The following is a 13,707-nucleotide window of genomic DNA, read 5'->3' on the forward strand; positions in this document are numbered from 1 at the left end:
GAATTTCTACTCATCAAAATTTGCAAAGCCTGCCTTAGAGCTTATTAGCTGCTTTGAATCTTATCTCAAGGTGAGGCCCAAGGTGTGGTACACAAAGTAGGGAAGGGAAGGGAATGCCTTTCTTGCTTGAGGGCCTCAACCCTTAGGCTGTGTAAAGCTTGTAACAGAAGGGGTAGATGCAGACCACTGACATGTGGAAGGCATTTAAGTGCTCACATAAAGCACAGGAGGCGGGGAGAGGGAGGGAGTGAAACATCAAATATGAAACAGAACCCTGGAAGAGCTGCTGTGGTTTGCCAAAGAAAGGGGCTGCTTCAAGAGTTGACCAGGCATTGGTGTCCAGCTTCTGGAAAGGCTGACTACTGGGATCTCAACTAGAGAGTCATCTCTCTGATCAGCTACGTTAGGAAATGCTTAAGTGCCTCAGCCTCTATCTACTCTCCTCTTTCTGGTGTTTTAATCTTAATTAGTTTAGATGGCTACTCAGTTACCTAAATGCTGTGTCCAGACCTTGGGGCAGAAAATTTCAGGTGCAGCAGGCTGCGTGCATTGCAACAGAAATAGGGTAAACCCAAGTATTTCCAACAAGCCTCATCACTTTCTGCTGATTACTGTCCTGTCCACATTGCACCTTGCCTCCAAATTCAGCTGTAGCTGCTACCAGGTAGGGTTTCTGCTAATCACACAGTTATAACTAGCACAGTATATCCCCCTTTTGGGGCGTTCAAGTAGCCCACAGTCATTTTTGAGTAACTGAATCAGAGTTCTGTGTTTTTGCAGTGCGTTCCCCACTCATCCTTTCATACAAGTTTGATGACTCCTCCTTCCTCTTAGGTCCGTATGTGGTAGGACAGCCCCAAACACAGCCCTAACAGCGCTGCTGTGCTCTGCCTCACCTGGGCAAAGAGGCTGTGGAATAGATGGATACGCTAAAAAGCACGAATAACACCAGCAAGACAGATGCAGTTTGCCTACCTACACATTACTGCAGAGAATACAGTTATTAGTTAAATTCTGAGATTCTGTTCAATTAGTTAAAAAAAAATATCAAAGAAAGCCTGAAAGAAATGTTTTCTGACGACTGAAAACAGCATTGCTACCTTTTTTTTTTTTTTCATTAGCAGGGGAGGAGGGCAGGCAAAGTAGAAGGGTTTAGATTCATGTCCGAGTTCCCCTGTTTGCCAGCAGGATAGCAGTAACAGCATTGTATCTCCTGTTTTGCACAACGTATGTCTCAGGTTCTAATAAATGCACAATAACTTATCCCCTAAATCAGTAAAAGAAACAGGCAAGCACTAACTACAAGTAATTTTGTTCCATTTAATTCTCTTCCAAAAATATATCACAAAGTTCGTGAGCTTATCTTGCCAACGTGAAGCTTGTCAACTCCCCCCTCAAGCTGCCTCTGAACCTATAGCTTTGAAGCTTGCTGGGGCTGTGGGGCACACAGCTGAGCAGATTTCTCAAGGAAATCTTGTGTGCGTGTGCGTGGGGGCAGCGTGCAGCGATTGTAGTCTCACTGTAGCTTCTTGCAACCATTCCCAATGTCACAGTGACCCGCAGTTATTTGGAAAGGAAGTTTCCAGCTGCAAGTATCTTTAATTTGCAACTCTTATCTACTCGCTGAAAGAAGCCTGCTGGGACTGGTATGCATCCCTATTGGAAGTTGTGTGAATGCTTTTTTGTATTTTTAAATACTCAGTTTACATGACACTTCTGATCTCTTCCATAGAAGTTCTAGTTAGGTTTGCCTTTCATGGCTAATGAGTGCTACTAAAACAATTTTTGTACTTAAGCTATGGGATGCGTAGAGTGGAACTAGAGATGAGTCAGCAGTTAGCTGAGGTTATTTGAATAGCAATATGAACCATGCCTGCCGCTAGGAAACAGCCCACAAAGGTCATACCAAGTGCCTAGTATTTAGGCGCTACCACCCTGGTGATATGAATTCTCTTAAGACTCTCACGGTTTTCAGACCGAGCATCATTCTGTTTGACATTTGCATGTGGTCGTATTAAATGCCCGCTGCTTGGTATCTGGATGACAGGGAAGAATGCTTGACATCTTCGGTACTATTCACAGCGAGGCAACGCCTGCCAGATTGACAGATGCTCCTTTCTCCCCATCTAGGGGGGTTAGGCACTAAAATTAGCAACTATTAAAACAAGCCTACTGAGTAAGGATCTGCTGAATCTCATCCACAAGAAATACTGGAGAGAAGGTAAGGAGTCACCACTGCCCTTTCTATGGGAGTTCGGGCAGTAATTCACAAGCAGGGACAGCGCAGCTGACAAAATGACTGTCCCCGGTACAGAGATAGCCAGGTGGCTCAAGGATAATTGTGTGCCGAGCCACCACAGTAGAGTAAGGGCAGTGACAACCTTTACAAGTTATTAGCTGTGCTGATGTGGAGTGTGTGTGTGTGGGGGGGTGTTAGGCCAGATAACAGGATGTGCGAGACAGTTCCCCGGTGAGACACCACCTCTCACCCACAGTCCTGGAATGGTTTATATGATAAAACTCATTCAGGGTTCAGCTCTGTTGCCTCCACAACCCCAGGAAACAGGCATACCAGCTCCACTTGTGAATCACAGCTTCTGGGAACTTCACCGTGAAGAGCAGGAAAGAGTCTTCCTTCAGGTAGAATTGATCTCTTTAATTCCTTCTGATGGGATCCTTGCCTAAGCTCCTTTATTTGCCAAAGAAGAAAAAGGAAAAAAAAAAAAGAAACAGAAGCACAATAAGAAACACAGCTGTTTGTGATGGTTCCACCCTCCCTTATTCAATTGTTCAGCAGTTTAACGTTCAGCCCAAATGTTGCAGACCTACTTTTAATTCTGTCTTCTAGCTGAGAGGATTCAAGGCCACATTGTTCCGGCCCTCCACTCAAGTGACCTAGCTACAAAACAACTCAATTAATATAAAGAAAAAGAAGGAGAAAGACATCCCACCATAAACGCCTTCATGTTCTGCTGACCCACTTCAGTAAGAACACTTGGAGACTGAGTGGCTTCTCACTGAGACTGATTTTGCCAGGACTGAGGAATGCTGTTACTCTGCAAAACCAGCATTACTGGTTGCAGACAGAGACTTTAAGGCACCTTCTGCATTAGGTGTGAGCAGGGGGTTTAAAACTCCTTTGCAAGAGAAATCTCAGGCCTCTGAATTACCCAGCAAAAGCCTGTTTTTATCAGTCTCTCCAACATGTTTATATCAGAGCAATAAATGCCATTAAACTGGAGAGGGTAAAACAAAGATTCCCCCAAAGGCGAGGCTAAGAACAGCAGCATTAGTGAATTACAGTTGGTCATCACGAGACCGAGTGATGTATCGGTGTTGCTATACAGCAACATAGCCCTGGCCCCTCAGCAAGAACGGGGGTTTAACAACTGGCATTTATTGCTATAGATCAATACCAGCTGCCTCACTCAACAGTTTAGTTTATATCACCGGTTTTAGCCTTTCATATGTAAACAAAGTTATGCAAAGATATAAATTTGAATTTGGGGTAGTTTTTTCAAAGCTGATCTTGCACAACAACAACAACAGGAGATGCTGAGAAACGCAGGAGCGGCATGCTTGGTTTGAGTTACAAAGGCTGGTTTGAAAACCAGTCTTTCTTGAACATGCACCACGTGTGTGTATGTACATACACGACTGTAGCAACGGCTCACAGATACCTCTTTCCACTTTCTTTTGTAATGAATGAGTTTGATTAAAAGAGCCAAAAACACAATGCATGTGAAAGCTGCACTTTGAAAAAGCCTGACAGCGTTAGTCCTTGTTGTGGTAGGAGCAGAGCTGCTGCGAGGACCGACCGGATTTTCCTCTGTTTGCTGCACCAAACGAGCTCTTTCGGACTCAAAAACACCAGCAAAAAAATTGTGTTGTGAGCCATTTGCCCTTCAGCTCAGTGCTAGGAGCTGTAACGCCACCTTCTGATGGCTCTGGATAGTGGCCTCCAGTTGCCAGCCCGCTTCCTTCCAAGGAAAGAGCCAGGCGGGCAGGGCAGACGTGCTGCGGTGCGGAGGGAGGGAGGGCGGCTGTCCCCAGCTGGGGGCTGGTGAGGACCTGGCCGACTTCGCCTCCTTCAGACACCGCAAAATTGGTTTCACAACAAAAAACAAAAGTTCTTTTTCGAGTTTGTTATCCCTCTGCCCCCTCTAAATGCAAATATTTTCAGCAGAAAAGCAACAACTGAGAGAAAATGTATTTTTGAAGCATTGGGATTTCTTCTGTCATCTCTGAAAGCGTTTTGAACCCTTTTCCCCCTCCTGTTTTTCATCATCTTCCGTACTTTTCTTACAGTCCTGCTGTTCACATCCTGCGTTCCCTTATGTGTCTGGACAGCCCCCATTCTTTTGCAAACCTAATGGACTGAGGTAGAGCAGAAGCTTCAGAGCTTTTTCCTACAGCAACCAGTGAATGATTTTTTTTTGCGGCACCGATCTTCTCAAAAGACAACAGTCCTGGTAGGTTGTTCATGAAAGAACAGTGTATTTCTAAACCAAATAATCACTGTCCTCTAAGGAAATTTATTAGAAGTTCAGTTCGCAATAGCAGCCTACCAAGAAACAGCAAAACGCTCTCAACCCAATGACATTTCTTAATTTTGTAACCTAAATACTTAAGGGATAACAATGTAATTCCTAGAAGTGACAGAAGCAACTCTGATCACCCTTTCTCTCAAGACCAAAAAGCCAGAACCACAAGTATTCAGATTATGGCAAAGTGGCTTCAGAGTACTGTTGCAAATCTGCTACGCATTCCGTACCGCAAGAACGAGAGGATATAATTATGAGAAATGGAACAAAAAAGGCATGCCTCCTCCTCACACACCCAAAGCACCAATCTCAGCAGAAGCTCTTAAAAATATATAGTATATTGTTTCATCTGGAAAGCAAGAATAACACTTTCCGAAAGAAAACAAAAAGGACAGAGACAGCACACCTTCCTTCTTTATCCTGCCCCATTCTCACTGTGCTTTGACAAAAGCTGGGAAGAGGAAAGAAAGAAAAAAATAAATGGTTGCAATGAAATGGAAAGAATTCTGTATTGTTAGTCCTGCAGAGGTGGTAAGAAGCACCACTCAACCATTCTAATCACACACGGTATCTTTTTTTAAGAAAACACTAGGATTTACCATATAATTTTTTAAAAAGCAGTGTTAATACTGTACTCAAGAGTCAAGAAATGGAGGCGCTGAGGTAGTAAAATACCCCCTCAATTACATCCATAAGATTTAAAATTTTTAATGTGCAAGTCTAGACCAGAAATCATTAATTTACAATGCAGTAAAATTTGAAGGATGGGAGCCTCTTAATTGTATATGCTTACTGCAGTAAGTGAAGTACTCAGTCACTGAAGTACAAAAATCAGTATGCTGAAGTGACTTATGCTTCATTTTTAAGGCAAAAATAGTTAACAACAGAACTGCATACAGTTGCAAAAATATTTACAGATATGATTAGATAAACGGTTCACTTCTAGCATGAAAATTTTCATTATGTACTTAATAGAGCAGAGTTTTATTTTAGAAGTTGCCATTAAAAATGTGAAAATCTAGGTAGGATGAGTAGTACTGACATTTTCACCTGGGCCTCCACACTCACGCCTCTCTGTCCCTAAACCTCTGTCACTGTAAGCTGTCCTCTCTCCCTGCTCATTTCCAGTCTTATGACACAGGTGCAGGGGTGTCTGAGCAGCCCCAGAGACCACAGGGGGAAAAGCTGGAATGTTAAAGATGTATGCAAAAGGTCGCAACTAGAAAAAAAGAAAAAACAGATCCTGAGAAATAAAATTACTGGGGGGGTGGGAAAAAGCTATCTGCAGGTATCCAGGGATCTGCTCAGTCATCCTTGTCTTTTGCCCCATGTTTCAGGATGCGCGTGAATTCAATGTAGTTGAAATTCCCCTTTTTGTCGATGGGTGCCTCTCTGTACAGCTCATCCACCTCTTCGTCTGTGAACCTGTCTCCCATCGTCGTCAGCAGCTCCCGGAGGTAGTCTTCCTGAATGAACCCTAGGATGAGATGGATAGAGAGAAACACAAAAGGGAAGCCATTTCTCAGACGAGTCTTCAAAAGCAGTAAGACAGACGTACTGACAGACATGCAATTCACTAATATAGCATGCAATACATGCATATGTACCAAAAGCCCAAAATACTTTCTTAACTGAATTCTAAAGAAATTCCTTGAATGCAAAGGGAAAGGGAGGGGAAGTTTGACGCATTTCATACAGATTTTTGAAAAGAGGGCCTCATCTGCTGTGATCTAATAATACCTACTTCCAACAGCTCAAAGTGGAAAAACAAGTTTCTGTTACTGCTAGTCTTAATTACACAAGTTGTTCTCTTAATTGAATTATATTTTTCTTGACTTAATTAGATATATTTGTGTGTCCTCTATAAACTAGTTTCCTCTGGGGACTAAATAACCACTGGCTGGCTCTTCACTGCTGCACAATACTGTTGCTGGAGGCAGTCTACATGGATACAGTGGACTGCTGGCAAGCGTCCAGGGGAAGAGTTTAAAACAGAAAAAACTTTCAGGCAGGATTGAGCAAGTTCACTCAGGAGGGAGGAAGAACATTTACTGTAGAGAGGTAGAGGCAGAGAAGCTAGTCAAAAAAAGGTAGGATATATTAAGTTATTTATTTTATGCTAAAATTTTAGCAGAAGATTTTGGAAGAAATTTGGAAGAAATGTTCTGTTAATTCTATTTCAATAGATGGGCAGAACCACCAGTTGCCAAATAATTCCAGGAGTTTAGATATTAAAAAAGGAATGCACATAACAAATGCTCGGAGAAGTTGTGGATGCCCCATCCCTGGAACTGTTCAAGGCCAGGCTGAATGAGGCTTTGAGCAACCTGGTGTAACAGAAGGTGTCCCTGCCCATGGCAGGGGGGTTGGAATAGATGATCTTTAAGGTCCCTTCCAACCCAAACCATTCTGCGATTCTATGAAATAGTAGACATAAGAATGCACAAACTGCTTAAAGTTGAGATAAGACCTACTATGCCTTTAAATGCACAATAGTTGCTTCATTTGAGAAAGAAACTGGTTATTGAACTTTAGTTGAACTATCAATAACAGAACAGAGGAGGCAGAAGTATGTTCCAAAAGAAAGATACGTAAACTCTGCAGAACAGCTGGAAATCATAAGTAGACACCCACATCAACTGATGTAGATTCAATTAGAATGTGATTAAAAAAAAAGTTCTGCTTTGGAAAGAGAGTTGAATAACTTAAGCAAACAGTTCATTAGAGAAACAAAACCAAACAGGGAATCAGGGGACCAAAAGGCAATCAGTAAGCATGACAAATTATCATGGGGTTGGTGTAGGCTGTGGGGAAAGGAAAAAAACATGTTTCAACATATGCTAATTAAAACTGCATCATATCCCAGTGCAGACAAGCCCTTGACTACTGACTCCAAATGAAAAAGGCTAACAGCAATGTTCTACTTTAAAAATGGCGAGAATGTTCAGTTAGCCAGGCCCATCTTAATCAGGTCAAATTTTGGAGTTGTCCAGATTTTGGAGTTGTCTCTTTACAGATGTGCGTAAAGAAGGGGAAAAATAGCTAAAACAGATTAGGCTGTCTATTCCTGCAGTCCTACAGAGACTAAGTAGTGATGAGAGATGACATAAGGATTAGCATTCAAAGAATGCAAGGCCTTTGGTGCTGCAAGTTTAGCCTCAAGGACTTCATTCCTTCTGTCTGAACAGCTAGGTGCTTAAACACTGGAAGAGGTTACCAGACTAGGAATACACTAAAAGTTTTAGCAGCAACGAACTGTAAAGCAAACAGTACCCCCACTCTCCCTCACACACAGCTCTGATGTAGAGGGGGAGCAACAAATTAATGAAGCAAAATTTAAGATTCAGCCTGTGGCAGACAGCACAAAACAGATGACAATGCAGGATCAATGAGCAGACAAAAGATATACCAAATGCAGACAGATATAACTTTTATACTAATTTCATAGTACTACATACAACAGTAATGCTGAAGCAGTATACCCAACTAGACTGGCAATATAGGAAATGTAAGTAAAAACCAACAAGTACAACTAACTTATCAAGAGGATCTGATTTGTATTAGTCTTTTTCAAAAGAACTACACTGATGTAGAGCTAGAAAATCAGGCCCATAACACATGCACATGGAGAGTATGAAGTGGGAAAAAAAAAAAAAAGTTTGACATAGCTGGAAATGCTTTTCTTCATTTTTAAAAGGAACAAACTGATCAGAAGCCAAATCTGAGAATAAAATGAATGAAAGGCAAACATAACATGGGTTCTACAAATACGTCACACATTATTTTGGAGACTGCATTTTGACTGTTATGAATCAAAAATCAATAAAACAGCATAACTATCTCACATGTTTCCTGGTTAAAATTTGAGGATGGCATAAGACACAAAAGAGACTGTGGAACCATTATCCTCAAATCATCCTAGGAACCAGACTGAAACATTTACCACACAGAGTTGAAAGATAATAAAATCAATCATATCAGTATACATGGGGGCCTGAACTAGTAACTTATTGTTTACATAGATGTAGAAGGTTACTGTTCAAAAGAAGTGGTAGCACAATCATTTTCTTTGTATCCTAATTCATAGGCTCTTGTTTTGGAGCATACAAAAAAAACCCCGTAGCACAGTGAGTCAGACTACCTGTGGAGAGAAAATAATTAACCTACTAACAAAACTTCCTTCTCTAGGAGATGGTAAAAGAGATTTCCCTCGAGAGGGAGGAAGTCAATTAACATTTGAAAAGGCCTTACCAACAGAAAGTCTGTTTACCTACACCTCAGCAGGAAGGGGATGCTCTTTGAAAAGGCAAAAGGTGCTAAAAATACACAGACTGAAAATAGCTGTTTGAAATGGAATAATATCCTTTGAAAGGTTCATAGCACATATCCACAGGTGAGATTGAAACATTGCGGTGGACAGTTGTGAGGAAAGTTATAGGTGCAGTGACATCTCCAGTACAAAGGCTACATAATTTCAGCACACGCTAGTAAGATGTGTTCACAACATGTCAAAGCACTGATATTCTGTAATTCTGCAGAATTGCCCTAAGGACACACTTCTCTGTAATCTTAGCCTACATGAATAAATAAATAAAATCATAAACTCTAACCTCAAGATTACAGGCACAACCTTGAAAGTCTGATATAATAAAACTGAGGTCTGCATTTTCCTTTTTCCCCCCACCTTGCTATGCAAGTCAGTCCAATCTGTCATTTCTGTCTTTTAGACCCCACTCGGTTTTTACCTTGAGATCATTAAGGCTACAGCCCTTCCTGCAACCTGAAAACAAACTGAGCTGTGGGTGAGGGCATGACACATGGCATTTGTCATCACAACCATAACATACACTGGGCAAGATGAAGGTTTAAAAAGGGTTTATGTAGCCTGGACAGCCTGTCTTCAAATATTAAAAACATCAAAGAATCCAGATGCATCTCAGATATACTGCAGGGGGAGGACAAACTCAGTTGTTTTAAAGATTTTACATCCGTTACCTTTTGAATGCCATAGAAAATTACATATTACTAATTCCTCATCTTCTTAGAGCAAATGCATCTTACTTTGCATTGCCCAGTTAAAACACTGTTCTTCAAAGCCTCACAGGAAAACATTGCTAGTAGTCTTAAGTACTCACACAGAACAGCCAGTTTTTACTCTTACTCAGTAGTAAGTCAAATTCTCATTACTTGGTAGAATATGCCACCTAAAATGATTACTGTGCCATACTTCATTTATAAAGGTCCAAAACCCAACGATTTAGAAACCTAAATAAACAACGTAAAAGTACCCCCTACCCACTCCCCGCCAAATGGCTGTTTCACACACATACCTGTGGCTTCTTCATCAAAGCAAGCAAAAGCATTCCTGATTACATCTTCGGGATCGGTGCCATTTAACTTCTCACCAAACATTGTGAGGAACATTGTGAAGTTTATGGGGCCTGGAGCCTCATTCATCATGGCATCGAGGTATTCATCCGTTGGATTCTTTCCTACAAATAAAGGGATTCATATTTGGTTCAGCTTTCAAACTAAAAGAAAAAGTAATCTGTATAGTGTAATAGAAACAGAGACATCTCTCATAAGCTATCCCAAACTCAATACTTTAATTTTAACAGCACAGATTTGCTCGGCAACTGTAAACACAAAAGTGACATTACCAAGGGAGGCGAGCATATCGTGCAAGTCCTCTTTGTCAATGAAGCCATCCCTGTTCTGGTCGATCATGTTGAAGGCCTCCTTGAATTCTTGAATCTGCGACTGATCAAACATTGCAAATACATTGGAAGTGGCACGCTGAGGCCGCTTCTTGGTGGTCTTCGTCTTTGCCTTTTTGCTAGACATGTTGATTTTTGGACACTAGGGAGAGACGTAAATACAGTAAGACCAGAGTTAGATCTTAAAAAAAAAATGTACTAAGGCTTAATGTTACAGTTCACAGATACAAAACACCTGTAACACACTTCCATTTCCTCTCATCAGAACATATTTCCCTAATCAAGAAGAGAAAAAGAGAAGCAGAAAAGACAAACAAATGAAAGACAGACTCCTAACTAAAAAATGTCACTAAAAGAAGACATAAGTTAAACTTGCATTTCAGTCTTCAAAGGGACAGCTTTTGCCTGGGATCCCTTATTGATACACACACTCGACTCGTCTCAAGTCTAAAGGACGCTTTGAGAGCTGTCATTAAGCTTGTGAAAGAGCTCTGTATGGATATAGATATACGGTAACTGCGTGCAATATTAGGTAGTGGGGGAAGGAGAAACTCCACTCAGTTCACCTGAACTCTGAAGCACCTATACTTGACACCTAACAGCGGTAAGTAGTTGCTACTTTGTGTAATGTCTCTGTCCTTTCTTTGCCTTCCATTATTTAAAACACATTAAAACTAGAAGAAAACTGTGCAAGCTATGTTTCTGCTCCTAACATTAAGTTCTGCCTGACCTCCCTTTACTTTTCTGCGTTTAATTTTACCTGAAATATGGTACAGGTCTTCCATACCTGAAAGCTGACTTCTGCTGCCTACTCCTTTAAGCAAAAGGACAAGAGGAAACGGGTTCAAGTTATGTCAGGGGAGGTTTAGATTGGATATTAGGAAACATTTTTTCACTGAAAGGGTTATTAAACATTGGAATAGGCTGCCCAGGGCGGTGGTGGATTCACCATCCCTGGAGGTGTTTAAAAAAAGGGTAGATGTGGTACTTAGGGACATGGTTTAGAAGTGGTTTTTGTCAGGGTAGGTTAGTGGTTGGACTTGATGATCTTAAAGGTCCCTTCCAACCTCAGCAATTATATGATTCTATGAAAACGCGAAAGCAACCAACTCGCACTGCTTTTGTTCATCTCCCTGGAAAAACTGCTCAGAAAATGGTGTCTTCACCTGTAACACTCAGGTTAACTGAATTTGGGTCTGGATGCAGCACAGCAATGGTTCATTTCATTGCTCCCACTGCCATTGAATTTACCTTTTGCTAAGCCTGACGAAGTTTCCATCATACAGTGCTGCGGAGCAAACCTTAAGATTTTTATAAAACAACTCTGGGGAGAATGCATTTGTCCTTTAGGGTCGGTGGGATGGGATGGATGGGGCAAATCTGCACGCCAGCCCCTTTCAGCTTTAACCACAAAAGGCTGTGACCTGAAAAACAACCTGGCACCCACCCTTTGCCCTAAACTTGGAGAGAATCAAGCTCGGCCACAACGCTCAGCTCTCCAGCGAGCACAGCACTGAGGAGATTTTTTTTTAGTAGTTTTTTTTTTTATATTATAATTATTTTTTTATTAAATGATAGGGTGCGGGGCGGGGCGAGGGGGGGTTGGCCCCGGAGGAAGGATCTCCCTTCAAAAGCCGCATCCCGCCCCAGGCCTCAAGGGCTGCACAGGCCCCCCCCGTGAAAGGACTATGGCGCCGGGGGCCCTTCCTCGCCCCCGCCGGCGTCCGTGGCTGCCGGAGCCTCAGCCTCCACCGGCGGCGAGGGCGAAGAAGGGCCCCCGGCGCCATCGCTTCTCCTCAGCAACAGCCGCCCCAACGGCTGCCGCCAACGGCTCCAACGCGCTTCCCAACGGTCACTTTCCCCACAGCCCGTTCCCGCCCCTCAAACACCATCCCCCCGCCCCGGCCGTACCCTCACGCCAACGGTCGCTACGGGGATCCCGGTACCAGACAAGAGGCGGCGGAAGGGGAAGAAAGCGACAGCGGCAACCCCAGTGCTTCCCGGAGAAACCATCGCCCTCCCGAGCGGCGGGTGAGGGGGACGAGCGGCGGGGGAGACAGCGGGTGGCGGCGGGAGAAGGGGCGGAGGGCAGCAGAATGGCGGCGACGCCTTTCCCTGTCACGGTCGCAGCCTCCCCCCCTCTTCTCTTCACCCCGTCTCCTCAGGGCGGCTGGCTGGGGATGTCCCCGTCAGCCGCTTCTTCCCCCCCGCCTCCGGCAGCGTTGGCGCAGCCCGGGGGAAGTGGGGTGAAGTCAGCGGGGAAGGGATGGAGGGAGCTTATTTTTTTTTTTTTATTTTTTTATGTATCAGGTTGAAGATGGAACGTCGGTCCGTGTTCCTGACGCCTCAGCCGGCCCCCGCGCAGTTAACGGGTTAGTGGTGTCGTAGCAGTGAGGTAAATGAAGCCTGAGCGTTTGGTAGCGTTTGGTTGCCCGAATTAAGCGTGAGGTGCTATCCTTACACTCGGTCTTCCTCACGTGTCGCTTAAGGGGCCAGAAAAATTCTAGTTTGCATCTTTAAGTCCTCTAAATGAGCACTCCCGCGTGAACAAGACTTAACGCCTTTCAACCTTTCACAGCTATAGATTATGAGACCCCCCCGGAAGATGTATTTTTGTGTATATGTTCTTCATTAAAACAGTGCGAGGGATAACACTAAGGGTTTTTTTTTGTTTTGTTTTGGGTTTGGGTTGTTGTGGGGGTTTTTTTTGTTTGGTTGGTTTTTTTTGTTTTTGCTTGCTTTCATTTACTGATGTAGTATCTTAAAGAAATTGAGGTACAAGCTCATTTTAGTGCTCCCCTGAGGATGGGGTCTGAAATTACTTCAGAAGAATCATAGAATTATAGAATGGTTCAGGTTGGAAGGGACCTTAAAGATCATCTGGTTCCAACCCCCCTGCCATGGGCAGGGACACCTCCCACTAGAAGCAGTTGGGTTTTAGCATTTTAGCTTCAGCATTTTTGGATTTTTTCTGAACCCAGTGCTTATTCACATTTTGCATATTGAACTCCCATATAAATCTCTTGAGCTTCAGGAAGCTGTTGTAAAATTCTGAAACATTGTCAGATGGGAAAGCTGCACTTTGAGTCAGTTCATCATTCTTTCAACTCCTTTCCTACCTGTTACCAGTTTTGTTGGTATACAATCGGTACCCTGGTAAACAGTAACTCCTAAGAAGGAAAGGAAAAAATAAATTAACAGGGTTTTGCTGAAATTACCAATTATATTTACAAATGTAAATGGGTTATGTTTAGGCACTGTACATGCGGAAGTTAATATAATCTAGAAGTTGCAGTCACAAATTTGAAGGGAGGCACTTTAATTGCTAAAAGGCCCAACTTTCTTTCCCTGCCCTCCCCTCAAACCAGAAGAGTTATTTCATGAGGTCTGAGAATTTTGCCTAATTAGCTTGTAAGAATACTTTCCCAATTAATTTTAATATCGCT

General features: G+C 42.8%; 1 protein-coding gene across 5 annotated transcripts; it reads right to left on the minus strand.

Annotated features, from left to right (window-relative positions):
* Positions 1–1,300: 1,300 nt before the first annotated feature.
* LOC141739445 (myosin regulatory light chain 2, smooth muscle minor isoform-like) lies at positions 1,301–12,307 on the minus strand. Of its 5 annotated transcripts, XR_012585709.1 has the most exons (6): positions 12,173–12,307; positions 10,205–10,403; positions 9,875–10,036; positions 4,951–6,021; positions 2,830–2,899; positions 1,301–2,689 (listed from the first exon to the last, which is right to left on the minus strand). XR_012585709.1 is itself a non-coding variant. In XM_074576697.1 (4 exons), the coding sequence occupies exons 1-4, from the start codon at positions 12,272–12,274 to the stop codon at positions 5,849–5,851; spliced, it is 636 nt and encodes a 211-aa protein (XP_074432798.1). In that variant the 5' UTR covers positions 12,275–12,307; the 3' UTR covers positions 1,301–5,848. The 5 variants fall into 5 exon arrangements, 1 of the variants encoding a protein (XP_074432798.1); XR_012585710.1 differs by lacking the exon at positions 2,830–2,899; XR_012585708.1 differs by having other exon boundaries at positions 1,301–2,899.
* Positions 12,308–13,707: the final 1,400 nt, after the last annotated feature.

The sequence above is a fragment of the Larus michahellis genome, chromosome 2 (genome assembly GCF_964199755.1).
Source record: "Larus michahellis chromosome 2, bLarMic1.1, whole genome shotgun sequence".
Lineage (NCBI taxonomy): Eukaryota > Metazoa > Chordata > Aves > Charadriiformes > Laridae > Larus > Larus michahellis.

What these genes read in the sequence shown, in the direction of transcription:
- LOC141739445 (XM_074576697.1), bottom strand. Translation starts at nt 12,274, where the DNA reads ATGGTTTCTCCGGGAAGCACTGGGGTTGCCGCTGTCGCTTTCTTCCCC. An exon ending in TAGCGACCGTTGGCGTGAGG is followed by an intron (nt 10,404 to 12,172) that starts GTACGGCCGGGG and finishes GTCTCTCCCTAG; the next exon opens with TGTCCAAAAATCAACATGTC. An exon ending in CGATATGCTCGCCTCCCTTG is followed by an intron (nt 10,037 to 10,204) that starts GTAATGTCACTT and finishes CTTTATTTGTAG; the next exon opens with GAAAGAATCCAACGGATGAA.